At 39.1% G+C, this 27,110-nt stretch overlaps 5 protein-coding genes across 6 annotated transcripts; 2 read left to right on the forward strand and 3 right to left on the reverse strand.

The window, feature by feature from the left end:
• Positions 1–1,572: 1,572 nt before the first annotated feature.
• elovl8a (ELOVL fatty acid elongase 8a) lies at positions 1,573–8,740 on the reverse strand. Its single transcript, XM_040044909.1, has 8 exons — positions 8,735–8,740; positions 5,892–5,958; positions 5,606–5,793; positions 4,750–4,830; positions 3,980–4,036; positions 3,776–3,890; positions 3,533–3,660; positions 1,573–1,798 (listed from the first exon to the last, which is right to left on the reverse strand). Exons 1-8 carry the CDS (start codon positions 8,738–8,740, stop codon positions 1,631–1,633), a joined length of 810 nt encoding a protein of 269 aa, XP_039900843.1. The 3' UTR covers positions 1,573–1,630.
• Positions 8,741–9,205: 465 nt separating this feature from the next.
• selenop2 (selenoprotein P2) lies at positions 9,206–13,609 on the reverse strand. 2 transcript variants are annotated; one of them, XM_040044919.1, is made up of 5 exons: positions 13,489–13,609; positions 12,616–12,874; positions 11,702–11,914; positions 11,274–11,382; positions 9,206–10,145 (listed from the first exon to the last, which is right to left on the reverse strand). In XM_040044919.1, the coding sequence occupies exons 1-5, from the start codon at positions 13,517–13,519 to the stop codon at positions 9,867–9,869; spliced, it is 891 nt and encodes a 296-aa protein (XP_039900853.1). In that variant the 5' UTR covers positions 13,520–13,609; the 3' UTR covers positions 9,206–9,866. The 2 variants fall into 2 exon arrangements, with proteins under 2 accessions (XP_039900853.1, XP_039900854.1); XM_040044920.1 differs by having other exon boundaries at positions 12,616–12,870; positions 13,489–13,579.
• A 1,583-nt stretch (positions 13,610–15,192) lies between these two features.
• si:ch73-382f3.1 (uncharacterized protein LOC100151273 homolog) lies at positions 15,193–19,725 on the reverse strand. The gene is made up of 4 exons (XM_040044921.1): positions 19,258–19,725; positions 18,858–19,017; positions 18,242–18,417; positions 15,193–18,054 (listed from the first exon to the last, which is right to left on the reverse strand). Exons 1-4 carry the CDS (start codon positions 19,405–19,407, stop codon positions 17,671–17,673), a joined length of 870 nt encoding a protein of 289 aa, XP_039900855.1. The 5' UTR covers positions 19,408–19,725; the 3' UTR covers positions 15,193–17,670.
• Positions 19,726–19,899: 174 nt separating this feature from the next.
• On the forward strand, positions 19,900–23,682 carry toe1 (target of EGR1, exonuclease). The gene is made up of 9 exons (XM_040044918.1): positions 19,900–20,037; positions 20,117–20,264; positions 20,382–20,422; positions 20,525–20,621; positions 20,844–21,002; positions 21,346–21,459; positions 21,805–21,953; positions 22,369–22,531; positions 22,723–23,682. The coding sequence occupies exons 2-9, from the start codon at positions 20,151–20,153 to the stop codon at positions 23,470–23,472; spliced, it is 1,587 nt and encodes a 528-aa protein (XP_039900852.1). The 5' UTR covers positions 19,900–20,037; positions 20,117–20,150; the 3' UTR covers positions 23,473–23,682.
• A 1,319-nt stretch (positions 23,683–25,001) lies between these two features.
• On the forward strand, positions 25,002–27,110 carry tmem53 (transmembrane protein 53). The gene is made up of 3 exons (XM_040044936.1): positions 25,002–25,272; positions 25,500–25,603; positions 25,750–27,110. The coding sequence occupies exons 1-3, from the start codon at positions 25,218–25,220 to the stop codon at positions 26,449–26,451; spliced, it is 861 nt and encodes a 286-aa protein (XP_039900870.1). The 5' UTR covers positions 25,002–25,217; the 3' UTR covers positions 26,452–27,110.

Consider the following 27,110-nt stretch of genomic DNA (forward strand, 5'->3'; position numbering starts at 1 on the left):
CACTTCCCTTGTGCTCTTGGGAATCTGTTTTTTCCTATTTCCGTTGTCATTTTTCCTATTTCCGTTGTGTTTTGTGTGCTTTGGCAGCGTTTTTCTTATTGCTGGTGTTTTCTTAAGTTGCAGTCCGTTTGGCCTCTCAGAGGAACCGTAGAAATACACCATAAGAAGTTCAGCAAAATGCTCCACATTAATGCACTTTACACTAATACTTTTGGCAATCTAATCATGCAGTCACAATTAATGTAACAGGTGCAGGACCTTGCCAAGGAGCCACCTCTCCCCATCCTTCTAGAAATGTGTGCGTGCATGTTTAATCAGATGGAAAAGCCTGTTGTTCTTTGAAGGATCAAGGGGTTATCTGCAGCACTTACCATAATGCTGCAGCAACGTTTCAGTGGGCCAAGTGAAAAGTTTGAATTCATGCTGCTGGTGTACAGTTAAGAGTATGATCAACAGTCTGCATCACCACCTTAGTTTTTGGTAGTTTTTGTAGGAATGATACCATCATCAGATGGTAATATATGTACTGAAACTGCACCATACTTGGATATAAATAGGCGTTTAATTGTGAAAATGTAAAGCTGATAACAGAGGCATGTGGAGAAAGGATGGTGCAACTAAAAGCATCATTTGTTCTTTCATTAAAGTGTTTAGAGCTGCGGCTAGATCATTTTTAAAAAAAAGCCTGTGATCAATTGCTGCCTAATGCAATTTTGTGGCTATAATAATTTCTAATTTTTAATATTGATCGGGGATCAGCTTTGCATTTTAAAACTCTCCTTTGTAGCAAGCAATTGTTTCCCTTCTGCTTCTTTTCTGTTATATTCCTTTGAAAAACACATAAAAATGTGAGATTCTATATCACTAATAACAAGCTAAGATGTTGCCTTTGTAATGTTGATTTAGCAACTTTTTCATGTTCATTGTCATCTCTATTGAGTTTAAACATAGGAGAGTCAAAACTGATATGCTAGTCTGAGAATTTATTATAAGGTATTGCATATTTGGCTAATCTATTTCTTCCTTTAATGGTCCTTTCATTACTGTCTGCAAAGGTTGGAGAATGGAACTGTCTCACTTGTCTGCCCAGTTATATTTTTACATCATGACAGATGGGGTGGATAAGTAGGTGGTGGGTGTGGTGTCTCCCCATCGGTAAGAGAGGATTATGAGCTGGGAACTTTGGAGGCAAACACAAGTAGAATAAATATATAGAGAGCATGGAGTGCCATTCTGTATGGACAACAACTGTATGGACTGCCATCCAGTGGGTGTAAAACCTCCAATGGAGATTAAAAGTATTTTTCTAATAGCAGCTGGGGGAGGAAACACAGTTAACGTGTATTAAGTGTGTTTGGGATCTTGCTAGATGAAAAAATAGGACTATTCACTGCACATGAATGTAACCAGCACTGTTGTGAAGCAAACATCTCTTTATGGGGGTAAATATGCTTCACCTGTCTGGTGTTACATTATATTGTACGTTTATATCCTGTTTTTCATACATAATAAGAATTACCATCCAAACAGTCGCTAAAATTAAATGATCAGGATAGCAAACAAACAGAGATGGATTTTTGTTTCTTTTTATTTCCTTTTTTCCCTCTCTCATAACAGTTTTGAGTTTGAGTTAAGTTTTCTTGTTCTTTTCGACGAGGTAGCTTCTGTAGTAGAAGTTACTGAAGAGAATGATGAGGCTGAGAGAATATGCCAAAACGGTGATGTTCATAGAGTCAGGGAAGTCACAGTCAGCAAACAGATTGTAGCTGGTATGGATAGTCACTATGAAAAACTGGAGCTGTAAAGAGAAACAATTGCATGATGGTAGACTTTCAGGGCACTGAGTACAAGAAAATTACAAGAGGATGGTCACGTAAGAGATGAAAGCAGTAGGGGATAACAGTTAGGCAATTTTCATACTTGCTATATGAGCTATATAGGCTTGAACACTTTCAGCAAGTTCCTCTGTATATTGGGTGTAGAGTGGTTGGAGAAATATCCACAGTCTTGTATATAGAAAATGGATAAAGCCATGTTGATGTTACCAAGTTATTAGTGAATAATGAATAATGAATTAGTGAATGGTTGTCTTGAAGGGGCTCTTTTACCTTGCTGTTTTCAAACGACAAGAAAGGAGTGAAACAGAGGGGCACTACATGCTTATAGGGTAGTGACATGCCAGACACATGGGCAAGCTTACTCTCTCACTGGACCATAAGTTACAATTTTATATATAATATTATATTTTATATAAAAAAAAAACTGAGTTAAAATTGAGTTGTCTTCAGTGTGACTGGAAATCAGTGGTTAAGACCATAAACTGTCCCAGAAAAGACAAGCAAGAGTTATTTTCCCACTGACCTTTACAGAAACCAGAGAAGTTTGCCCTCTGCTGGCCATTAAAAAGAATGCTTACTTAAGTCCATCTTTTACATACAGTCTATGGAAATGACTCCAAAGTTATTCTTTAGTTACTCGTAAAAAGGAATGAAATTATATGTAATATTGATGATGTCATTATTAATCTTACACCCAGTGACGCTCACATGGAAACAAAAATAGTAAAGATTAGTTATCTTGCAGTATGTGGTGATTTTTTGGTCGTTTCTCAGTAACATATGTTGATATTTCTTGTGTAACCATATACATATCATTTAGATACTATGCAGTATGACTGTTTTTTTCTTTTTCTTTTATAAAAACAGAGTAGGGTTGTCAGCAGAGAGTAACACGGGCAAAAGTACTCATTAAAAAAAGAAAATAAGTCACCATGTGAAGGTGTCCATTGGATTCATAAAGCTAGTCACGAGTGAACTACCTCAGCTTCAGTTAACTAAATTGTAAAGACAAGTGTTAATGATGGCTTGGGGGTCGTTTTGAAGGTCAGTGCAATTCATGTCACAGAATGGCAGTCAGGCACCATACTGACCTATATAAGCTGAAGCCATAAGGGAAAGAAAAAAAATACAGGATGCATTGTCTTTTCATTAGACTATAAGTAGAAAACAGATGGTCCAGTAGTTAGCTGAGGAGCATCAGTGCTGCTAATCTGTCTCGTTTTGCCAGCAGTCAGTCAGAACAATGACAAACCAATCAGGAAGCCTACACGTTAAGCTCATCAAAACCAAATTATTAAGCCTCTGAGATCTAAGTCGTCGTTGGTGATGACTAAGCCTATCAGAATAAGGACTTTTTGGTCTTATTTAAGTGTGAGAGAACAAAGAAAATATTTCTAACTGACAAACATCCACCACTTTTTATATTTTTTCCCTATAAAGCCAGTTCTGGCTTTTTCAGGATTATCACCTTTGATGGCTTAGTAGTTGTTGTTATTGTACAAGCTCCTAAAGTACACATAGCAGAATCAGGAAGGTGACTGCCTTTATGCTACAGATAGAAATACAGACTGACGACTTAATGAACCATAATGAACTATCCAAAAACATAAAAGGGAGCTAAAAATTAAGAGGAGATCATTTTTAAGTTAGAGGATGATCACTGTAAAATGAATGTGAATGAGATGCATACAGACCAGCTGTAGGGTGGTGAGGTAACGTTTCCACCACAAGTATTTGGTCATGCTTGGTCCCACAGCTGCCAGGCCGTAATACATGTACATCACTATATGGACGAGGGAGTTAATCAGACCTATCAGGAAAGCTGTAGACAGACACTCTGAATGAGAACCATATATTATCTTGAATATTTCTGTTTGCTGCTCAAAGACTCTTTAATCACAATATTTTGTAAAACTGGACTAGTGGGTTGTACTCACACTGTCCACCAGCCACATATTTAACCCCAGCCCACCAGTTGAAGATCATTGTGGCATGATGGTAGACATGGAGGAAGGTCAGTTGACTGTTCTTCTTCCTTAGGATAAAAAATATCTGAATCACAGAATCACACAAAGACAGTTAGGCAGAAGCGTCTTGCAGCCATGAAAATACATGCTCGTATAAGCTTGCTTGAAACTCACAGTGTCACAGAGCTCTATAACTTTGGAGAAGTAGAACCACCAGCACACTCTGGCCATCTGTCCAAAATTATAAAAAATACATTATTAACCTTCGTGCACTGCAGTTCAAACAATTTTAAATATATATATATATATATATATATATATATATATATATATATACACAGTTCTGTAAAAAATATTGAGCCATGAGCATTCTTTACAGTTCTCTATGAAAATTGGAAATGCAGAGATTTACTGAAATATGCAAACATAAATGGAAACAATTCTGTACAATTCCAATGAGCTGCAAAGTCCAACTTTATGAACACCTTTATTCTTAAACACAGCCTCAACTCTCTTAGGATACTTTCTTATAATGTTTCCTACTTCTCAAAGACAGGACTGTCAAATGCTGTTTATCTGATGTAGACAGCTTTTTAGGCATGCCACCTCTTCTATTATGACATGATGTCAGTAACAAAGGATCCAATTTAAAATTGGCTCTTTGCTAAATTGTCTATTATGTGTAGACAAAACACTGTCTCATCAGTTGGCGTTAAGTGGGTTAAAAAAACAAAAAAACTTTCTTTTGAAAATGGTCAGGTACAAGGACTGGACTGAAAATAAGTGAAAAAGCAGCCAATGTCCAAAGATAAACTTCAGAAAGCCTGGAGAAATATTGCTCTGCAAAACAGTCTGGCTGCTCAGAAACAAAATCCAAAGAAATGGCTCGACAGTTTTTTCACAGTAGTGTACATGTCAAAATTAATTTAGTGAAAAACATTTACCCTCATGGCCAATGGGCTGTCACTGTAGTCCACTGGCTGGCACAGCAGACTGTATCCTGCCAACCAGGAAGAGGTTGTAAACTGTAAAGAGAAAAGATGCTCTCATCTCTGCTTGTTTTTTCTTTCATTTAGCAAAATGACGTTTCATTAAATAGGTAAAAATCCTTTACCAAATATTCCGTGAAGGAATAGGACACATGAACCATGCGGGACCATTTGATCTTTAAATCATGCTGTAAACGTGAAAATGTAGCCACTGATGCGCAGCACAGACTTCCAAACAGAGCCGATGGTAAAATGTCTGTTTACACTCTGACAGATGTGGATTGCTTTAGGCGGTGTTTCTGTCCAAAATTACCTATATTAAACTATTTTATAGCTCACATTAGGATTTTACAGATTCACAAACTTTGACAGCCATTTGGATGGTTTATTTTTTTTTTATGATCTATTTGCTCAGTGTGTTTTATATGCCAATAACTGTTTTAAGAGAGTTGACATGCAAGTACTAGAATCCACCAGCCACAAACTGCTACAAACTGAAACCACTGGGAAGTGAAGTGAGTTACAGTGATTATCTCAGAAGAGTGGAAGGTTCTGTTGGCATTTATGTATAACTGGACCCAGAAGAGAGATACAGCAGGGATTGAAGGACACCCCCAGTGGTTCTGTGTCCATCCCCCAAAACATCAGAGCTCTTTTGGTCCCATGAGTAACATCTACACAACATTAAGCAGGTGGTTTTAGTGTCATTGGAAGTTCTTGTATTATCCTATACTGACTTCCTTTTAGCTGCTCTGAATTCCCGCTCCCCGTTGTCTTTTCCGATAGTTCCTTCAAGCAGTATGGTATTTACCTCATAGAACATGTAGGCAGACAGGCAGACCATGGCAAAGTTGTAAACTATCAAGACAGGTCTGAGGTTGACTGGCTGCCTCCTTGCCATTAGCTTTGGCCCCACCCATATAATGATCAAGTAACACAGGAAGACACAGCTAATTGGCACAGGAGAATAGACCAGAAGCCAGTTGTCTGTCCTTTTGTCTAAATGACAAGAAGGTGAGAGAAAAGCAGAAAGACCTTTAGAAAAAAATAAACTGCTAATCTCTGAGAAAAAAAAATGGGTAAATGAATTTACATGCCTCCTTTTTCCAAAATCCCATGGTAAAATAACTGGACTTTCTGCCACACAGTGAGCACTTGAAAATCCTGAAACAGAAAAAAACAAGAGAAACTTTGATTTGCAAAGCTGAAGAAAACACAAACGTTTTAAAATGAAATAATATAAGTCTCTCACAAAAAAACAGAAAACATCAAACACCTTTTTTGGTATAATGAACACACTTGTTTATATGGCATTTATGCTGTTCTACATTATTGATTTTTCTAATATTGTGTTCATTCTGCAAAGGCCAAACATGATTTGTCACTGCATTAAAGTTTCATTTTGTTGTATTGGACTGGACGAGGTCTGGTTTCAAAACCCTCATCATAAGATGACGACTACACATAAAGTCATTTGCCGGTTTTTTGGTACAAACCATAAAATGTACTCATATAAACTTTTTTATATCAGTACAACTAACTGTTCCCAGCACTTTGCACGCTCATAAATAGTACTCTTCTCAAAAAGTACTTTGCAACAAACAACACCTCGCTGCAAAATTGATTAAACTACCAGGAGATAATCTGGATTACAATTTAAGGATTATGTGCACTAATCCAAACGTATCTCTTTTGATAATGGATGATAACTAATAATCCTCTTGATGAGTGGCTGACTGATGTGGACGACAGGGTGACACGTGTCCTGGTGTGATTAAAGTATTACAGTGCTGCCATCTAGTGTCTGAAGATGAAAGTTGCGTGCACAGCAGGTGTGTTTCTCTTTACTTCACCATCAGACTCCTCTTGTGGTGTTGTGCATGTTTGCCTCAGGCTTGGGTAGAACTTAAGAAATATACAGTCTTTTTACAGATAAACTGGATCACTACTGCTCTGAACTGCTATGTCTCAGAAGAGTTGATTCATTAGTTGCACTATTATATATATAAAAAAGAAAAAAAATACAAGAAGGGGGAAATCTGTATATATAAACCTCTGTATAAACCTCCAGTAGGAGGTTTATACAGAGGTTCAAAGAATGGAAATAAATGAACAACCCTTCTTTTTCCAGGCTAACACATGCTTCATCCACCATCAATGAAGCCAATGCCGAAGAGTCCGAAAGTGCAGTTCTTCTAATGGCTTCCAAAGAGTATCAGTCCCATTAGACTACCATGTTAAAATGTCACTCATTAAAATAACAGGTATCCAGCCTGGCAACTATACTGGTATTGAATTTGAGCATGTATGTGGTGTTGGTGCCTTTAATAGTATTTTTACTTAAGCTAAATAATGTGGCTACAGCAAGTTGGTGCTCCAGTTTTCATGTCTTTGCGTTGCACCTATACTGCTGATGGATGCAGCTTGTTAGCCAAGCTTGCTAGCCTTAGCTGATGACTTTAGCATGGCACTCTCATGGGAGTGGGGAGCAGAGATGGGCAGTAAGTAACGCGTTACTGTAATCCGATTACTTTTTTCAAGTAACGAGTAAAGTAAGGGATTACTATTGCAAAAACGGTAATTAGATTACCGTTACTTTCCCGTAGGAACGCTGCGTTACTGCGTTACTAAAACCGTGATTTTTTTGCGAGAATGTCTCATGACAATGACATAAGCCAGTGCGAGGTTTGTGACAACAGCTGTGTGCAGATCAACAATGGATAATATATCGAGTGCAGGAGAGAGTATGAGCGTGCAGCGTTTAAAGCGTGGAAGTACTGACCTTATTTTGAGTTTGATTCCATAAAAAGTGACAAAAACATTCGCGTCTGTTGTAAGTGGGAAGAAAACTTCTTTTTACAGCGAAAAAACCCCCTAAACTTCCAAGCAAGCACCGAGTGCGCTACGACGTAATGGGAAATTCACAGAGAAACTCGGGGATTCTTCCACTGACTGCTGCGGCACACCTGCACCAGCGTAAACCTCCGCCTACCTCACTCCTGCTTTACAGGTGAAAATAGAGCAAAAGGACCACTAGTCTTTGACTTTATTTATTTTCTGCTGTGTTTTACTTGCATCTATTTGAAAGACTGAGTGTATATTTTATTTTATGTGCTGGAATGTGCAGAAAATAGGTTTAAATGTTAAACTCATTTCTTCAAGTCAGAGAATGGTGCATATAATTTAATTTTTACTTGATGCATAAAGTTAAAAGATTAAAACTGATAAAACAAGTTAAAAAAAGAGACTTTTCCATTTGATTACATTTTGTATGATGGATTATGCAGAAAAAGTAGAATTGGGCTGAAAGATCTATCGCTTTATTATCTATTCAGGTTGTAAATCGTGTTTTTAAAAAGTAACTAAGTAACTAAGTAATTAATTACTTTTGAAAATAAGTAATCAGTAAAGTAACGGGATTACTTTTTGGGGGAAGTAATCAGTAATTAGTTACTGATTACTTTTTTCAAGTAACTTGACCAACACTGTTCATCAATAACCAATAATATGCAGCGGTGAGGAGATAAATTTGTTCTTTAACAGTCTGTTAATATTAAATGCACTCTGCTACTTCATGTAAGTTAAAGCACTATTTAGAAGCAGCAGGCTGTGTGGCCAAAGCTAGGCTAAGCAGTTAAGCCTTACCTGTGTCCTCATAAGGATTTACGGAAAACAATCCCTAACAGAGCTGAACAGAACTCCTATGTGCTAAGGTTTAACGTGTAGAGTAGTACTGAAGGGAAAGTTACAAGAAGATGCTTTCAAGACTAGAAATATACAGTATTTCAAAATAACAGCATGAGCCTATGCATCTTCATTTATGCAGCAGTTATCATTAAGATAACAGCTTTTAACCACAGCAGCCTCCAACAATGTGAGGAGAATCTACAGTAAACACAGCTGAAAATAACATTCACATTCAAAATAACATTCACTTTACCTTCATTGTGATGGTATATAGCTGTGATTTCTCTCTTCAGCTCTGTCCTGTCAGAGCATGCGGCATCTCAGTCAAGTCCTAAGCAGGACTGAGTCAATCAGTGTGTGTACTACGGTGTGTAACTGCCAGCTAAATCCTATCTGAAAATGCTACTGCAAGTGTGACTGAAGAAAATTCAAAATCATATGATACAAAATGTCGAATAAATTCAATATACAGCTTGAATTTTCACTTAATAGATAAAATAATAAATCACTCGGTGTCTACATAACTAGCAACAGACCATTGGTTTAAGGGAAAAGAAGAAGTTAAACTAAATTAATTGAATCCATTTAACACTGCCTTGCTACTGCCAGGTTTTTGTTATTACCTAAGTTAAAAAGGACACATACCATAGACGTAAGACAGAAGAGTCAATTTTAATGTTAATTTTTAATAAAAAAATCACTTGGTCTCTATATCTGCTTTTTTAAACAAAACAATTTATAGTTTCTTTCCACACTCTGAATTCATAAGAAGAAACATGAGTCACACAGCAAACATGCAGTGAATAACAGTGTGGGCTAAGCCTGTAGTGGATAAGGTGGGTCAAACAGAAGCGAATACTATGAATGTCTTCTACATGCAACACAGTGTCTAATAATTACATATGATTAGTATACTCAGTTTTAAATAACCTCCTGTATTCCTTAAATGAAAAGTTGCAGCAAAGAACAATTAGCACACACAAATCACTACAAATATTCATCATGAATCGTGCTATTAATGGTAGTAATATCCCCTTTAAACAGTAATCTGACAGAGGTTTGCTCAGCAGCATTGCACACCCTCCCCTGGCTCTGTGTGGGTGACAGTAACTCTTGATCCATCCCATCTCACCACACACATCCATCCACAGTTTTCTGCAAGCAGCTTTTACACTGCGGACTTCATTAATGTGAGGAGATGGTGGAGAATGGTTACTTTATCCACACAGAGATGTGGAGTGTGGAAATGCCAGGAGACAAACCACAGTATAATCACTGTTTAATTAGACAATACAATAAAATAAAAATACACAAAAAACATTCAGATTCTAATCAAACTACACTAAAGCAAATTACAAATGTTAGTTATCAGTGCTGCTGCCAGATTAATGATCATGTTGGTGCTGCTGATGGGGGGAATGGTGGTGGTGGTGATGAGAAGTAGAATCACCCTGATCCTGCTGATGTAGCGACTGATTCTGGTGACTGGAATGTTGATCGTGGTGGTGTTGATGAGAGGGGGGGTCATCATGATGATGGTCGTGGTGGTGGTGGTGGTGAGTCCCTCCAGAAGCTGTGTCTGCCACTTCTGAACCTTCGTCAACAAGCTGAGCTGTGCCATTCTTTCTGATGTTGTTACCACCGACAGATGAAGTAGAATTATGCTGGAAAAGAGGAATACACAGTCACACACACCATATTCATTATTCTTGAGTTAAAGCTGCATCACACTCACAATTGTCACATTTATTTCGGCCACTTGGGGGCAGCACATTGAAGTAATGGCACAACACTGATGTAGTAAAATGTTATCAACTTGCTATTAGCTATCATTAACATTAGCTAATGTTTCTGATTAATAATCTCTACCTTGTTTTTAGTCAGCCTCATTTCTGTGAAATGCTCTGCTGTTCTTAAAACCCAATTACTACTTTTTTCTGTTTTTTTTTTTTCAATCAAACCAGTTTTATTCCCAATATTTAGGGCCAACTCAAGACAACTCAACTAACTACAAGAGGCCAATCTACCAATAAATCCCAGTCAAGTTCATGTGAAGCTGACCAACAATTCCTTGCCAGTCCCTCACTATGAAAAGGAAACATTACAGAACTTAAAAATATTGTGTAGTTTATCCATCCCTCCATCCATTCATTCATTCATCCATCCATCCATCCATCCATTCATCCACCAATCTAGTCATCCATCCATCCTTCCATCCTTTCATCCAACCATCCACCCATCTTTCCATCCATTCATCCATCCTTCCATCCATTCATCCATCCATCTAGTCATCCACCCATCCAGTCATCCATCTATCCATCCATTGATCCATCTATCTATCCTTCCATTCATTCATTCATTCATTCCTCCATTCATCCAACGATCCATCCATCCATCCAACCATCCAGCCATTCATCCTTCAGTTCATCCATCCATCCATCCATCCATTCATCCATCCATCCATTCATTAAACCATCCATCCATCCATCCATGCATTCATCCATCCATCCATCCATCCATCCATACTTTCATTCATACATCTATCGTTCCATGAATTCATTCATCCATCCAGTCATCCAGCCATCCTTCCATCCATTCATCCAACCATCTATCCATCTTTCCATCTTTCCATCCATCCTTCCATTCATCCATCCATCCATCCTTCCATGCATCCATTCATCCCAGATGTCATAGGATAAATGACAGGGTACGCCCAGGCCTGTTGATTAGTTCTGTGAACTATAACATTGGACTTCATTCATTTCGCACACATTTTTCCACTGATCACTCACAGTGCAGTTACAGATATTTTTCTGATAAGTTGCTCTGATTGCAGCCTCTACGAATGGGTGATGCAGAAAACTGTAAGGCATCACTATATGAAAGGTGAGGAGACCACACCTGGAGAAAATGAAGCAGAAAGAGAGGGAGAATTGAAATGCAAATTCATAACGTCCACATGATGCATACAAATATGACATGTGTGTGGAACTAAAAGGAAGAACAACTTTTTCCGTCTGCATGGGGTTTTATACATGTTCTCTCCTCTACTCCTTCATGTACACATCATACCATTATCTACATTACCCTGTTTTAAGTCCTGCTATCTATGTAACCGTTCACATGCATGATTTAAAGCAAAGTTCAAACATTTAAAGTGTTTTGCCCTAAATAAAATCAAAAATACGAGGTAAATGTCATGAGGGCAGGTTCATCTCACCTGTCATAAACCAGGAAGTCATCTTTGTCTCCGTCCAGAGCCTCCCACACATCATTTTGAAGAGGTTGCTGCTGAAACACGGGGACCCCGGTGGGAGCACTTCTCTTCAGCTCCCAATACATTGCTCTGGAATGAGCGTCACGCTCATTTACTATTATGAAAGACACCTCAGTCATGTTGTTGCGATTCAGCCTATCACGCAGGCCTCCAATTCTACGGATGAACAGATGGAAGAGAAGATAGAGAGCTGGGTATAATCTCACATCGCTGTTAATCTGGACAGTTGGAAAAGGTTTTTCTAGAATCACAGGACGTCAAAGCCTCGACTCAAGGAACAAGGAGGGCTTGTCTGTCTTCAAGTTTTAAGAGAAAAAAAATAAAAGGATGATAAATCTTTACTACACTAATTGTGCAGCAGAATCATGTTTAGAGGCTTATAAGAGGAATTCTGAGCAACTGTCTCTCCACAAGAACACCTTTTGTACAAAGATCATGTTTGTTTTACATTTTTCTTAATTTTACTCTTCAAAATAAGACAAAAAAATCAGCTCGGATTATATGGTCTAATAATACATAATTCTTCTTATATTGTTAATATTAGTATACTGTAATGTTGTATCCGAGCAATTTCAGTAAACACATGAGAGATTTAAGGTCTGTATAAAGATGGTGTGGATTCCTTTTCTGTTTTTCCTTTAACAACATGCTATCTAGTAGTCTATTTAAAATGACTTTTTTAAAACTAAAATACAAATTTGAGGACTATCGGGAAATAGTGTTTCAGAAAATAACAAGACTATAGAGAAAATTGTATTATTAAGAAGCCAATAAAAAAATACATACAACTGGTTAATGGGTTTACTCTTCAAAATAAAACTTAAAAATAGGAGTTTTAACTATTACAACTTTCTTACTTGGATGCCTGCCTGAGGCAGAACTGTCAGGCAGCCTTCAGCAGCGCCACCACAGCCACGTTTCCCAACAGGTCTTGCATGGGTGCATATCCCTTAATGTCCCACTGGGGGGCAGGTTTGCAGATCCTGGAGGCATCATTGTCCCCCTCCACAATCAGAGTGCTGTGTGAGGCCCACAGCAGGCCTGGCAATGCTGCGAACAGCCACAGCGTCAAGAGAGAGCCCATTGTCTCTCCCTGGCAGCCTGGACTGTATCTACCTGACAAGAAAGACATTGTGCAATAATTGAAAAAACAAAAACAACAAATGTTTTGCACCTAATGTGAAGAAGTGAAGAGAAAAAATCTTTTCCAAGGCTTCGTGGCACAAAGTCAGGGAAAAGGAGATAGCACATGCAGACTAGGCAGTCTGGGGTTGAATCAGTAGCACTCAGTCTGATCCAAAAATAATTAAAAGAGCAAAACATCATTGTGTCTGTCTTTACATGCGAAGATAATCTGCAAAAAGAGCCGGGGTAAACAGCGGGCACACAGAGGTATTTTGGGGCACATGGAGAACATGCAAGCATCAAAGCAAAGACAGACAGAGACAGACTCAGAGTGTACTGTCTCTCTGTTTCAACGTGATCTGGATCACTTTTGTTAGATAATTAAAGCCTTTTCGGGTCGCCATTTCTTTTCCTCTCCTAATTTAAATGTTTAGATGTATAACAAGTATTAAAGTGTACAAGACAGGAACAGATCTCTGTGGTTAAACTGCATTAGTTGGAATTCCACAAAATACACCCCTACAATAGTTAATATGTTTGACCTTCAGAACAAAAGACTTAAAGCCTTAAAAACAAATACTTTAAGCCCAAAAAGATGATCTTACCTTTTCTCTTTCTCTGTTCTGCGACCCACATATGCAGACAGTAAACCCCTGTTGTTTTTAAAGCCTTTGAGGCTGACTAGCACTTCCCCCAAATCAAACAGAGAGACAGAGACAGAAGGAGAGGGGGGGGGGGAGAGAGAGAGAGAGAAACTAAACAAAGGACTTTATTTGAATGCAAGTAAATTTGATTAAAATCACACTCTTTATTAATTTAATGGACTACCACAAAATTCTGGTTACCTTGTTGACTGAACAAGCAGTTATTGATTAGGTGGTTATAACTATTGAGTGGACCGATATGAAACATGATATTCATGGTTCCTCGATTCCCTGCACATTTTTGGTAATTCGACTTCTAGGCTATAGCACGGACTCATCTAGGCTGTAGCACTATGTGAAGATCATGTGGTTTTGAGAAAAAATGTAAAAATAATATTTGGATAATTTAGATTTAGTTACGATGAGTGAGATTTAGTGCAGACTTTCCTTGAGAATGAAATCTACCCTTGGTGCTACATGTAAGACTATTATCCAAAGGTTTTTACTGAGCCCACTCTTACTCTGTAAAACCGAAAACATTACCACCCACCTCTGTTGTACTTTGTGTGTGGTGTTAAATATCAGATGTTAACTCCACATTACACTATAAAAAGCTGGTGAACACAGTAAACATGCAGTTTTTCAGCTGCTCAACCATAGTTACCTACCTATGCGAGCCAAGCTTTAGAGTGTGCAAAGGTGAATGCCACCATGACAAACAAACACAGGGCACCATTTAAGAAAGAGTTCAAAGGCCAAAAATCAGTGATAATCAACATGAAAGACTCAACTTGAAAAAATGTACTAAAAAGAGCTGTTTGATCAATAAATAGGGATGAGCACGAAGACCATGCTTTGTGTGAACTTTGCAAAGTTGATGGTTAATCTTCAAAAATGTAGAAAAAAAACAAGATCATCTGTTTACACTGACTTAAAGTTTTCTTGCCATTGAAGGTTAACAAGCCAGTTGCAATGTAAATAAATATATTGGCTTTTATGTTACCGATTTGCTCAAAGTCCAACCTGGGTAGCTGTTTGTTTTATGTGGGGAAAAGTAACACACATGACCTGAGATTAAGTTACAACAGTGGGATTTAATGAGACTTGGGTTTAAGTTTTATCACTAGTAAATTAATATGCTTTCATTTTTATTCTAGCATCCAATGTTAGCTGTTACTGTGAGCTGCCTGACATGGAGAACGTGTATAGCTGCAGTCAGAAGTTTCCATCCACTCATGAGCATGAATGTCATAGTCATTTGGGGCTTTTAACGACTTCTTTGAACTGTTATACGGATGATCTTACAGTTACAGCATTACCTTAATGACTTTTAGAAAAAAGATTCCGGTGCACAAGTTTAAATTTATTGGATTTTCTCTGATCCACACAGGATCAAAAATATACATACAGGCTCAAATAGATACATGCATTCATTTAAATCTTTTAATAAGTATTGCTCAAGGTTCTACAATGTCTTTCGACTTCTTGTTGGGGATCATAATTGAGCACAACTGGGAGTTTCTCTTTGCCGGTGTACAAAGGTAATGTTTACTGTATTGGCCAGTACTCCCAATGGGAAGGTCTCAGGAACTCAGGTATTATAGTTATGTATTTTATAAATTAGGTTTTATTTTTTTTTTTAACTTTTCGCTTTTAATTTAATTGAGTTTTTATAGTCTTTTTTGTTATTATTGTATAAAGGGTATATATCAGAGGCAAGATTTAGGAAAATGAGTATCACAAAAAAACCCACAGACCTCCATCCAGTACCTCAATAGTCGAGTTTTACCAGTAACGTACCAAAACTAAGTATTTTCCTGTTTTTTTATTTATATTTTAGCTAGTTTTCCAAATTCACAAAATCATGTTACTTTAATCTTTTTTTGCAAGTTTTTATTTCTGTTTCAGTTAATAAAATGGTTAAGTGCGTTTCCACATCTAGTTTAAGTGAACTATAATAACCTCGCAAACAACTATCAAAAGTATAAGTTGTTCGACTGCTTTGTTAAGGTCTGATAGTAGACCTAAACTGTCCCCCTCAAATGAGAGGAAACTGGTTAAGAACCACTAATGTTCGCATTTGCTATGAACTGGGAACTGCTGGAACACCGGGGTCACTGTCCACAGAGGAGAGATTTTTACATTGCCATGGGAGTGGATGCCAACCAAGAAAGAAGCCTCTGCTTCAAAATCAACAACTTGAGCCTCACTCATGAATGAGAAATGGAGGCTTTCTGCAGAAAGGTTTTATGGTAAGACAAGACAAAGGTTGAGCCTGTTGGCCTCAGTGACAAGAGGTATGTTTGGAGGAGTAAAGGAGAGACTTTCAACTTAAGAACATTGTACCAGTATGGTGATGGTAGCATCATCCTCTGGGTTTGTTTTACTGCCAGTGGTACTGGTACTTTGCACAAAGTGGACCGAATAATGAGAGAGGACTGCCTCCAAATGGACCCAAATGTATCGGAGTCTCAACATCACAAATTAGCAGCTAGACGGTTGAAACATGGACATAATTGGTTGTTCCAACATGACATGATCTCAAACACACAAAGCAGGCCAACATTAAGCTGCCAGAATGGCCTTCCCAAAACACTCAACAGTATCGACAATTTGTGGATTAAAAGTCATGTCCGTACCAATGGAAACAGCTACCAAAGCTGTCTGGTTGAGGTACAACTTGCTAAGGGACATTTAATAAAATATTAGTTGAAGTATGTATATATTCAAGCTTCTGTATAAATTTTGAGGTTGACTTAAACTATCCAGAAAATTTGAACACTTCAAAACAGAGCAAAGGGGAAATTCTCAGAGTGAAATTTACACTGTAGTGCAAAATTAGGTTATTCACCAGTGCAGGATTTACTCTTATTTCCTTTTCCATACATCGTTTTTGGAACCTTCTTGAAAAACAGCGAGGGTCTCAGTTGTGTACATGTGACCAAAATAAGGTACAGAAATTCAGTTTTATTAATGCTTAAACTGGAGAGGTATGATTGAACAATATAGTTTGATACTAAACCCATGTTATGGTTTAAGACATAAATCATGTGCTTTACATCCCACCCAAAAAAACAAAAAACAAACCAAAACAAAAAGATTGTGATTTTTTTTTTTCTTTTTTCTTATTTATTTTCAATGTCGAGGGAACACTCTGTAATGAGATGTGTCTATATGAAACTTAAATAAAGTTAAATATTCCAAATGCTAATTTTATTATACATGTAAACAGAGCCAGGAAATATCAGCCAAGCTCAGAGACACTTGACTTTAAAAACACAAGCATCAAACTTGTCAGGGTTTGTGCAAATGACTCCTCTAAACAATTCTCAACTACAATCAGTAACAAGCTACATGGTACACATGCTCTGCACATGTTCAAGCTCACAGTGGGTCAGCATTTTCAGAGGTGGCGAGTCCATCCCTGTTTCCTGCTGTTCTGCCGTATCAGTGTCCTTTGCTTTTGGTGCTCGTTGCTCTCAGTTGCTTTTATATCGAGAATTGTTTAACAACTCATGACATATCAGATTTTAATGCACACTATACTCTTAGCCCCACGTCTCAATGTGTATGCTTATCATTGTTAAGGGCTCACTTGATTTTAACCCAATCTTCCCCTATGTTGAACTCATTAGTAAACATCTAGCTCCAAAGCAGGAAATGCAGTCTTCTGGTGGAAAGTCTTGTTTCACTTGTAATAAGCTTCACTGTTTCCCCTACCACCTCTGGTCTCATGATGGTAGTTGGATTTTGCCGAGCACCTATTCTGCATTTTAGTCAAGCTAAAGGAAGCTGAGATTTAAGCTGTTTCAAATAGATTCTCTTAATGCCACGCACCAACACCAAAGCTTATATTTTTATCAATACCTCTTTGGCATCAGGGACCTGAAAAAAAATCATCAGTATCTGATTCTAGATGGGATAACAGCAGGGTGGGGAGAAAATACTACAAGTAAAACTGTAGGCTAGCCTGAGCATCTCTTATCAGCTGATCACACGCATATAAGCATTTGCAAGTGCAACCAGTTGACATAACAAAAGCAAATTCACGTCAAGTCATTCAAGGAGGAGATACAAAGCACAATGTCCCTCACAGCAATTCAGCAAATCCTCTCTTTAGTCTTTAGCAATTCACACAAACTGCTAAGAAGACAAAACACCTATCAGTTCTTCCTCATCATTATCTCCAACTTCAGGGGGACTGTCGCAGGTGGCCATGAGCCCCAGGCCTAGCTCTGCCAGCTCCTCGCAGCTCATATCAGTCGTCACCATGATCTTAGTCTCCAAACGGTTACACAGAGTCCTATAGGAGGGTAACGGGTAACCAATCTCTCTCAGGTACTCGTACCCCTTGGTGCCAACTGCACAGCGGATATTCCGGGCTTTCAGGATTGTCTCCGGAGACCAGACAGCACGTCGGGAGCGTTTGGTGAGTGACAGGGCTCGGATCTGGTCCTCATACAGAAAATTCTGAAGACCCTTTTCAAGCCGGTCAAGTCGATAAAGACGCTTCTTCATCTCTTCAGCCTGACAGAAACAGGAGTGTATGGTTAGTTTGGGCCATTTTATTGCACATAACACTCATTATTTTGTAACAACTTTCATAATAATTTGCATAACGCAATAAAACCTTACAATGCTCTCCAAAAAAAAAAAAAGAAGAAGCCCAACAGACCAGGCTTTGATTTGCAGGGGAAGTCATCAGCTGTCCTACCTCTTTCTGTAGCCTTGCAGTGTGTTGCATCTCCTGCTCCAGCTGTTTCCTAAGCAGCTGGCAATGTGTGCAGGGCTGCTGATCTTCAGATGTTCTGTCCGCATCTTCCTCCTCTAAGCCAGGCAAAGGGGTGCGTCTGGCATAGCCATGATCCCCGAAATTCAGCTCCTTTTCCACTACACCAAAACACAAGGGAAAAAAGTGCAATTAAATTTCTGAGAACTAGAGTAGAAAAACATCCAAACAAGAAGATATCTTCTTAAATACTTCTGCAGACATGGAGCAATAACTGTACATAGAACTTCTGGGTTTTTCTGTTGAGACAAACATTTCTATTTTTTCTGCAAAATGCTCATCTACATTTACGAGCAACCAGACAACACTGCTTATGTGCAATGTGTTGCTGGGCTGTTTTTACTGTATTTTCCAATAGAAATGCTTTCTACAGGAGTTCATGATGTGAAAAGTAAGAGATAACAGACAACTATACAGTAAGTGTCGTGACCTTTCATACACAGCAAGCATTTTGTAGTTCACCAAAAATCCATCCATGGAATTCAATTCTAATCAGAGTAAAAAGGATCCAGAGCAACTTTACACCTTAGATTTCCAGTACCTGGCTCAGGTTTCAAAGGGTGCAGGATGTAGGGAACCGTGAATGCGGGGTAGGGAGGTTCTCCAACATTGAACAGAGTGGGGATAGCATTAGGTTTCAGCTTCTTTCCCCCAGCTGGAGACCTGGCTATTTCCTCAAACTGGCTCTGCTCAAAATGGTCCTTAAAGAAATGAAGCAAGTGCAAAGAAGACATACACTGAATCAAAATAATGAAAAACCAAAAGACATGAATTATAGATATTATGACAAAAGGTTAAAGATTGACAATTAGCTGAACTCAGAAGATAATTATCCGGTGAATAAATATATAAATCCTAATTCTATTTATTCAATTAATCCATGATTCTAGTCTGTTTAGATTTGGTTCTACTTTTTTTCTATTACTATGTTGTAAACTTACTTGACAGAGTCTGGAGTGAGGAGTTGGTTCAAAGTCCCGTCGACAGTTCACCACCCATTTCTTCTTCCGCACAGGGTCTTTGGGGAACCGAAACAGCTGCTTGCCTATGCTGGTTGAATTGGAGCAGTTTGGAGCGGAGCAGCCACCCATTGCACACACAGTCACAACAAACAGCAACAGCAAAGCTAAATGTTAAGTTAGCTTGGCTTACAGTACAGCTCAGCTGTGACTTTTAATCATTACTAACTGGGTGCACGCTCTAAAAACGAGAAAATGTTACACTTGCATCAAACGTTAACTTGTGGAAAGCAAAGTCATGCCCTGTAGATTTTTAACAGAAAAAAAACCCACGAAAACAACTTATATCATCTTAACGGGGATAAAATATAGCTGACTTTGTTTGAGCCAAAATGGCGTACTTCCCCACGGTGGTCAAGTATAGTGACGCACTGTTTGTATGCGTCTGTCAGGAATGCCTGATTGAAAATACCACGTACCGCGCAAAAAGCGAAACAGAAGCGGTCAAATGAAAACATAAAGCACACACGCTTGATAACGTTTTACGCTAACTAATTTTAATTTTTTTTTGCAAGTATTTAGTGGCAAGTGCTCTTTATTTGGAGTCAGGAAACAGTCGAACTGCTGTGAGATATTTTGTCACAGGACCCAAAGAAGCACGTTGAAATGTTTTTGGAAGTTGTTAGCGGTTGATAAAATTAAATACTCCCAAAAACAACAGTAGTTAAAGTAAACACTGCGATTTTAAAGACACTGTAACAAGTAAGCAACGAGTAATGTCTCGGAAATCCAGCAGCTGTTAATTAAAACTCTTCCTGAGATAAACTAGCTCATATTTCAGGTAGTCGTCAGCAACTTTGCAGTTTAAGACAAGCATGGCATCTTCGCTGGTAGTTCCTGTCATTGATGTCCAGAATGAAAACTTTAAAGAGCTTTGGCCTGCTATGGTCGTGGCTATTAAAACGGCGTCCTTCGTTGCACTGGACACGGTAATTACAAGTTCTTACGTGTTGAAAGAATTTGGTTTCTTCCAGGTTTCTCGCCACTTTAGATGCACAGATGGTAATGTGGGAGTTTGCAGAAAATTCACATTCCTGTTTTTTTAGGAGCTGAGCGGTCTTGGGAACAGGAAGTCCTTGCTGGCTGAGTGAGTAAAGGTCTTTCTGAGATGAAATAGTATTAGTAGGTTGTGCAAGAAGCCTTGGGAAGTAGATGCTTGTATTTTTCTCTGGCTCTTGTAATATTTCAGATCCATTGAGGACAGATACAAAGCTATATGTCATGCAGCTCGGTCCCGCTCCATCCTCTCGTTGGGAATCGCCTGCTACAAGAAACTTGATCAAAAGGTGCAAAATGATCCTTTTAGAGTGGCTTAAATGTTGTCATGTACTACACATTAAACCAGTTATTACAACGTACTCACAAGTGTAACATGTTTGTACAGCAGTGCCAGTTAGACTGTTATACACATTTAAATAACGCTGTTAGATCTGTATCAAATTACAGAAACTGCCACTGCAGATTTCACAAATGCCACAGGTGATTCATCCTTCCTTCTCTTCCCCCAGCCTGCAGACTCGTACCTGGTGCAGGTGTATAACCTCACCCTTCTATGTTCAGAGGAGTACATCATAGAGCCCCAGTCAGTGCATTTCCTGGTGCAGCACGGATTTGACTTCAACAAGCAGTACGGCCACGGAATCCCGTACTGCAAGGGCAACAATAAGGTAAAGTTTCCTGCTGCTTTAGGTTGTGTCGTCCATTCTGAGTGTTCTGTACCCGCTGTGTTCACTCTGCTGCTTTTCTCTGTTATTTACCACGACTATGTTCTGTCCAGCTCATCACATGTACAGTGACTAACATGCACTTATGCAAAAGCTCTACAAGGATGTAGAGCTTGCTCAGTCAAAAGGTGTACTTACTTTTTCAAATAATATTACATCTGCTGACCTTTTTCTTAAAAAATAAATAAATAAAATAAAAGGTGTCTAACTTATCACGCCAGGGAGGAGCAGTAGGTTTGCCTCTGATGTCAGTTCATTTTCCTCTCTGTTCTTTGTTCTTCGTAAGGGAGGTGCAGATGACCGCGGCGTTCACATCCGAGCACTGTTCACTGAGCTGCTGCGTGCTCGGAAACCCCTGGTGCTACACAATGGTCTCATTGACATGGCTTTTCTGTACCAGGTGCAAGTTGTTGTCTTGTTTTCACTTTCCTAAGATGTGAAATCTGTTTATGACATTTTCTAAATACCTTTAACATTTATAAAGTATTTATAATAATAGAACTCTTATTTTTACTCTATAAGACTGATGTTTAGCACTGTTGTTTCACATCAAGATGGTCCTGGGTTCACAGCCAGAGCACGTCTGTGTAGTGTACATTTACAATAAAAGGAAAAACGCCAAGGTTAATGCTGCCTGTCTTGGGCCTGGATATGTTTTACAAAACTGATTCAACATTTCTAATGACTTCCTGGTCAAAGAGATGTTTGAGAAGATTGACGAATGTTTGTGTTTTTTTTCTGTTAGAGTTTCTATGCTCACCTGCCCGAGCGCCTGGCCACCTTCACTGCTGACCTGTCAGAGATGTTTCCCGCTGGGATATACGACACCAAATATGTCACAGAATTTGAGCTTCGACTCTCTGCCTCCTATCTTGAGTACGCCTACAAGAAATGGTGAGTAAAGTTTTTTTATTTATTTATTTTTTGTGTTTTGATTGAATTTTATAGTGGACATTAATTTGCCACTGATATAATTTGCACAACTTGACGCTAATTAAGTTCTCTAAAAGGTAAACAGGACAGTTCCACGTGTGTCCTCTGTGATGTAATGCAGCAGTTACCAGTATGTAAAACCAAAGAACAAAGCCCTTTAACACCTCTTAAAATAATTGATAACTCATTTTTTTTGTAACCTGTTGGCTAAGTCGATGATGAAGGTGCTAAGATTTGGAGTAGAGCAGAAAAGTCTGGTGTCCATAATTATGTCAGCGTACGTTGTCTTTGAAACATTAACCCTGTTTGTCCTTTAAAGCCAAACAAAATCAGCTACCTGTCCCTCTTCTTTCATATCATGTTCTCTTCTTCCCAGTAAGCTGGATAATGGTCGCAGTGTGGACTCCGGAACAAATGGACCTCATGTTCACATAGAGTTCTGTCAGTATGCTGGTCACATGTCCACCTATGTGGACTACAGGGAGTCTCCAGCTGTCGCTTCTGTTGAGGAACAGACTGACATCTGTCAGCGCTTCTCTGTAAGTTTCAACCTTGGATCTTCAGTTGTACAGTTGTGGAAAACTAAAGTGCTCTTTTCTCTCCTGTGTGTATGGTTTTTTTTGGGGTTTTTTTGTATGTCTGTTATAATGCAGGAGCCAAATAGATATCATGAAATTGTGTGTGTTTTTACTAATTTACCTAACTTTGTGTTTGTTTGTTTGTCTGCCAGGCATTTGGTTGGTGTCCGAATGGCACAAAGTGTCCGTTATCCCATGACACAGACCGCATCATTCTCCAGGACGAGAAAAATAAGGATGACAAGTGGAAGAAAAGGAAGAGACAGAGAGAGAAGAAGAGAAGTGAAGGAGAGGGCTCCTCCATCTTTGATGGTGCTCCGGAAAATAAAATCCCCAATATGGAAGTGGATCCAGAAGATCCTCCAGGAGACCAGCGAGGGACAGTTGCTGAGATGTGCCCAGATGGTTTTCCAGCAATGGACAGTGATGGAAACACCCCACAGAGTGAAGGAAAGAGCTTGGCGACTGACAGCAAGGGGAACAGTGTGTGTGATGAGAACATAACAACAGCCTCAATTGATGACAGCCGGAACACAAAAAACAACACAAATGATGGAAAAAGTGGCGAACTGAGTGGGACAGGAGCAGGGAGAGAAAAGACGAATGACCGCTCAGCTGGGATTGAAACCCAGAAGAAGAATGCTGACACAGGGACACATCGGGCAGGATTTGACGCCTTTATGACAGGATACATCTTCGCCTACTCCTGTACCGTCATCAGGAAGGAAGAAGCTGGAGAAGCAGACCAGGAGGAGGAGGAGCAGTCGTGGCTTCCTACCTGTCTTAACAAGGTCTATCTGAGCGGCAAGGTAGCGCCTCTCAATGTGGTAAAGAGTACCTTCTCCAAATCGTCCAAGGCCCACATGCAGAAGATGGAGATGGTGTGGGGCAGAAGGTGTTAAATTTTGTCTCTCTTGGTTTGTAAGGAATAAATCCCACAGACTTGGACTTGAATTCAGTGACCATTGGGGATGTTTATTGTTTGAAATATATTTGCTTGTAATTGACCTTCTGTAAATGCCATGGTTCACCCAAATCAGGTGGTCTCCATACTTGGTCAAAACCTTTGTCCAGATCAAATCAATCCAATAAATACCAGTGTCAATATATTAGTTTTTCCTACAGCCTCAGCTTAATTTGTGTTATTTCAGTGTTGGCATGCTAAGTCATTGTCAGCATTTAGGCATATGCAGTTAGCATTTAGCCCTAAACACAGCAGCGCTAAGCTGTGAGTGGACGGCAGGTTGACTCCTGACTGTAAATGAGAGGACAGTTCTGGTGTAATCATCATTTTATCCTAATGGGGAAATGTTCCTGGAGGATGGAGGAATTGATACCACTGACCAAACTCTCATAGAGCACCACCTTCTAATGCAATCATTAATCCATTTGTCAAATATTACATTTAAGATCCCTTGAGTATCGAGGAATTATAACAACAATGGTGAATGAGCACCCAGTTTCTTAAAATCAATGCAGCTTTGCGTTTGAAAAAATATCCCATATTATGCTTACAGTTGATTAAAAGATTAAATGTGTTTTTCTGCTCTTAAAATGTGAGTTGGCAATCGTCAGTAATTAAGATAAAAACAATCCATGGATGTGTGATTTATAATTAAAAGGGAAGTTTGGAGGTACAGGGGAGGAATAGTGGATACAGTGAACAAAGGATTTTGAATATGGAGCTGCCAGGCAGGAGGAACATTGGAAGCTCACAGAGAGGATCTATGCATACAGGGAAGGAGGACATGCAGAAGGTTGGTATGAGAAGGATAGGGTGATACGGAAGCAAACGTACTGTAGCAATCCTAAAGGAGTTGTCAGAAGAAGAAAATCTGTTGGGTTTCTTAAGTGCTATTAGCTGAGCTACAATAAGACAGGCCCCAAATCATCTAATCAGATTTTTACTACTTTAAATAATTTAAGTTATAACATCCTGTGGGTGATTATCTATGAACAATTTGAAATGTGATAAGTGAACTGATAAATTATGCATTTAGGTTCTACTTAATGATAACATATATGGACTTCGCCATTCAGTTAAACACACATAGAGAGTTAAGTTTGATAAATGAATGAATGATATGAAATATTGAACAATCAGTAGTTAGGAACTGAACTTAGCTTAATTAAAAATTAATATTTCAAATGATTGTGTTACTTCTTAGATTTTTTTTCCTCAGAAATTATAAGGGGATTTGAAAACCTATTACAATGACAAGTTATCTGAAAAAAAAAACAGTATTTTATGCACAATTGTTACTTTTTTCTTTATTTTTCAAGTAGTTTTTCGTTTATGGGACACACACTGAGAAATGACATGAAAGACGAGCTGAACGAGCAGAAGCAAAATTGTAGACGCAATTGCGCCTGGCATGCAGAAGAGGGCGGTAACGGGCAGTAAGGTCATCTTGACGCTGCTGAAAAAAAAGCAACGAAGAAGAAACACTCTGTTCGGGAGGAAGGAGTGTGTGTAGTGGAGAAGCTGGTGACAGTCAGCGGACCTTTAGTGTGCGTGTCTCCTTTGGTTCACACAGGCTTCACCTCAGCGCTCTGTGGCACAGTTACAGTTATTTTTCTGTAACGGCCAAATGAGCGAGATAACGTTAACGTCAGAGAACCGCAGCTGATACTCTAGCAATCAGAAATGGCAGCCGATGAAATAGACTACAACATCGTGTTTCCAGATGCAGGGACGTCGGGTGAGCAACATTTCATTGTACTGTATGCTCATGCCTCTGTTAGCTTAGCCTACACGCTAGCTGTGAATTACAAAGCCGCGTTAAAAATGTGTTTCCCCCCCCCAAATTAGCTCCAACTGTTTGGACAGTTGGAGCTAATTTAGCCTAGCTTTCTGTAACTGTTTGCCTCATTTATTTTCTTTATTTCTTTGTTTTGTGTGTGTTTTAATCGTGTGCCTTGTTTTCAGAGAGACACTGGCAGGGGACAAAGGAGCCAGTTGTGATACTGTTGGGCTGGGCTGGATGCAAAGACAAGCACCTCTCGAAATACAGCTCCATCTATAATGAACAGGTTCAAACTATATGACACGAGCAAATCACCTGCTCTCATCCCTTCATGAGGATTGTGCCATTATAAATGTTGCACAGGACTGGCCAGTTTTTTATACATCTACTTCTCTCATTCATGCTCATTGTCTTTGTTTTCCATGCTTGCAGGGCTGCGTCACCATCCGCTACACGGCTCCTTTGAAGACTGTCTTCATCTCCGAGTCGTTTGGATACAAGGAGCTGAGAAACACGGCTCTCAAACTGCTGGAGATCCTCTATGACTACGAGGTGGAGAACAGTCCTATTTTCTTTCACACGTTCAGCAATGGTGGCTTCATGCTTTACCGCTACATTGTAGAACTGCTACACAGTGACAAACAGTTCAGTTCGCTGTCTGTTGTTGGGGCCATCGTGGACAGTGCTCCAGGTAGCGGGAACGTCCGTGGGGCCCTGCGTGCACTGACGGCCACCTTGGGTCCAAAAATAAGTCCTGTTTTAAGGTACATCCTCCTAGTTCTCTTTGCTGTGACTGTTTTCCTTCTGAGAATCGTGCTGTACCCGTTGACCAAGTACATTCACAAGAACCACTACGATGCCGTGCAGGACAGGCCGCCCGCCTGGCCTCATTTCTTCCTGTACTCCAGGGATGACCAGGTGATTAGGCACAAAGATATTGAGGGCTTTTTGGAGACTTTGAAGCAGAAAGGTGTCCCTGTGGACAGTTTTGATTTTGTCTCCAGCCCCCATGTTGGCCATTTCCGATATTTTCCTGAAGAGTATACTCTTAAGTGCCATGACTTCCTGGTTGCCTGCATGAAGGAGTTGGAAGGGACCGAAACAAAAAAGAGACAACACATTCAAAGTCATTGAAATTTCTGCAAAGCTGTCGTATGCAGATGACAAAGGGAAGAAAACCAGACTGCTGAGTCAGTCAGTGTGACACTAGGGTGTGAAATCCTGCCAGTTTATCAAACACTAACTCACGTGCTGATGAAGTATGTGAAGCAGTTATATACCACATGAACCTGATGATGAATACAATCCAATCAGTAGCTATACACTGGAGAATTTGAACTCTATCCTTTAGGATAATTTAAATATATTTAATATTGATGTGAAATGTGATTTATTGTAGATTAGCGGTAGTGGTAAGCAGTTTTGAAAATGAAAAATCTGGTTGATCTGTATCTCCGATTTATTAAATTTAATATATACGTGGTTATATTCTAATGGTTTTATATTGAATGAGAATGCAAGGGTGCTTCAAGGAAGGCAGATTTTAAACGTGATTGAATGTTTTCTTCATTAATGGAACTTTGAAAATTGTTGCCACGTAGAGTAAATTCCTTTTATTTTCCTGTGCAAGAAAAAAAAGTAAATACCCAGCCCTAATATGTGAGTTTTAACATGAATTTAATTGAAGGACAAAGCTGATTAACAATGAATGTATATGTCCTCTGCAACTAATGTGTTCTTTTTAACTGACGTGCCTTCAATAAACCTGAATGCTCAGAACATGTTGTAAATTT

Source organism: Simochromis diagramma, unplaced genomic scaffold, assembly GCF_900408965.1.
Source record: "Simochromis diagramma unplaced genomic scaffold, fSimDia1.1 OVJJ01000663.1, whole genome shotgun sequence".
In the NCBI taxonomy this organism is placed as follows: Eukaryota; Metazoa; Chordata; class Actinopteri; order Cichliformes; family Cichlidae; genus Simochromis; species Simochromis diagramma.

Excerpts from the sequence above, each read along its gene's own strand:
- si:ch73-382f3.1 (XM_040044921.1), bottom strand. The coding sequence starts at position 19,407 with ATGGGTGGCTGCTCCGCTCCAAACTGCTCCAATTCAACCAGCATAGGC. Across the intron at positions 18,418-18,857 it reads CCCTTTGAAACCTGAGCCAG|TGGAAAAGGAGCTGAATTTC; the intron begins GTACTGGAAATC and ends GTTTTGGTGTAG. Across the intron at positions 18,055-18,241 it reads CTGCAAGGCTACAGAAAGAG|GCTGAAGAGATGAAGAAGCG; the intron begins GTAGGACAGCTG and ends TGTTTCTGTCAG.
- elovl8a (XM_040044909.1), bottom strand. Across the intron at positions 5,794-5,891 it reads TGGGATTTTGGAAAAAGGAG|ACAAAAGGACAGACAACTGG; the intron begins GCATGTAAATTC and ends CTTGTCATTTAG. Across the intron at positions 1,799-3,532 it reads ACCTCACCACCCTACAGCTG|CTCCAGTTTTTCATAGTGAC; the intron begins GTCTGTATGCAT and ends TTCTCTTTACAG.
- toe1 (XM_040044918.1), top strand. The coding sequence starts at position 20,151 with ATGGCATCTTCGCTGGTAGTTCCTGTCATTGATGTCCAGAATGAAAAC. Across the intron at positions 21,460-21,804 it reads ACATGGCTTTTCTGTACCAG|AGTTTCTATGCTCACCTGCC; the intron begins GTGCAAGTTGTT and ends TTTTTCTGTTAG. Across the intron at positions 21,954-22,368 it reads GAGTACGCCTACAAGAAATG|TAAGCTGGATAATGGTCGCA; the intron begins GTGAGTAAAGTT and ends TCTTCTTCCCAG.
- tmem53 (XM_040044936.1), top strand. The coding sequence starts at position 25,218 with ATGGCAGCCGATGAAATAGACTACAACATCGTGTTTCCAGATGCAGGG. Across the intron at positions 25,273-25,499 it reads TCCAGATGCAGGGACGTCGG|AGAGACACTGGCAGGGGACA; the intron begins GTGAGCAACATT and ends CCTTGTTTTCAG. Across the intron at positions 25,604-25,749 it reads GCTCCATCTATAATGAACAG|GGCTGCGTCACCATCCGCTA; the intron begins GTTCAAACTATA and ends CCATGCTTGCAG.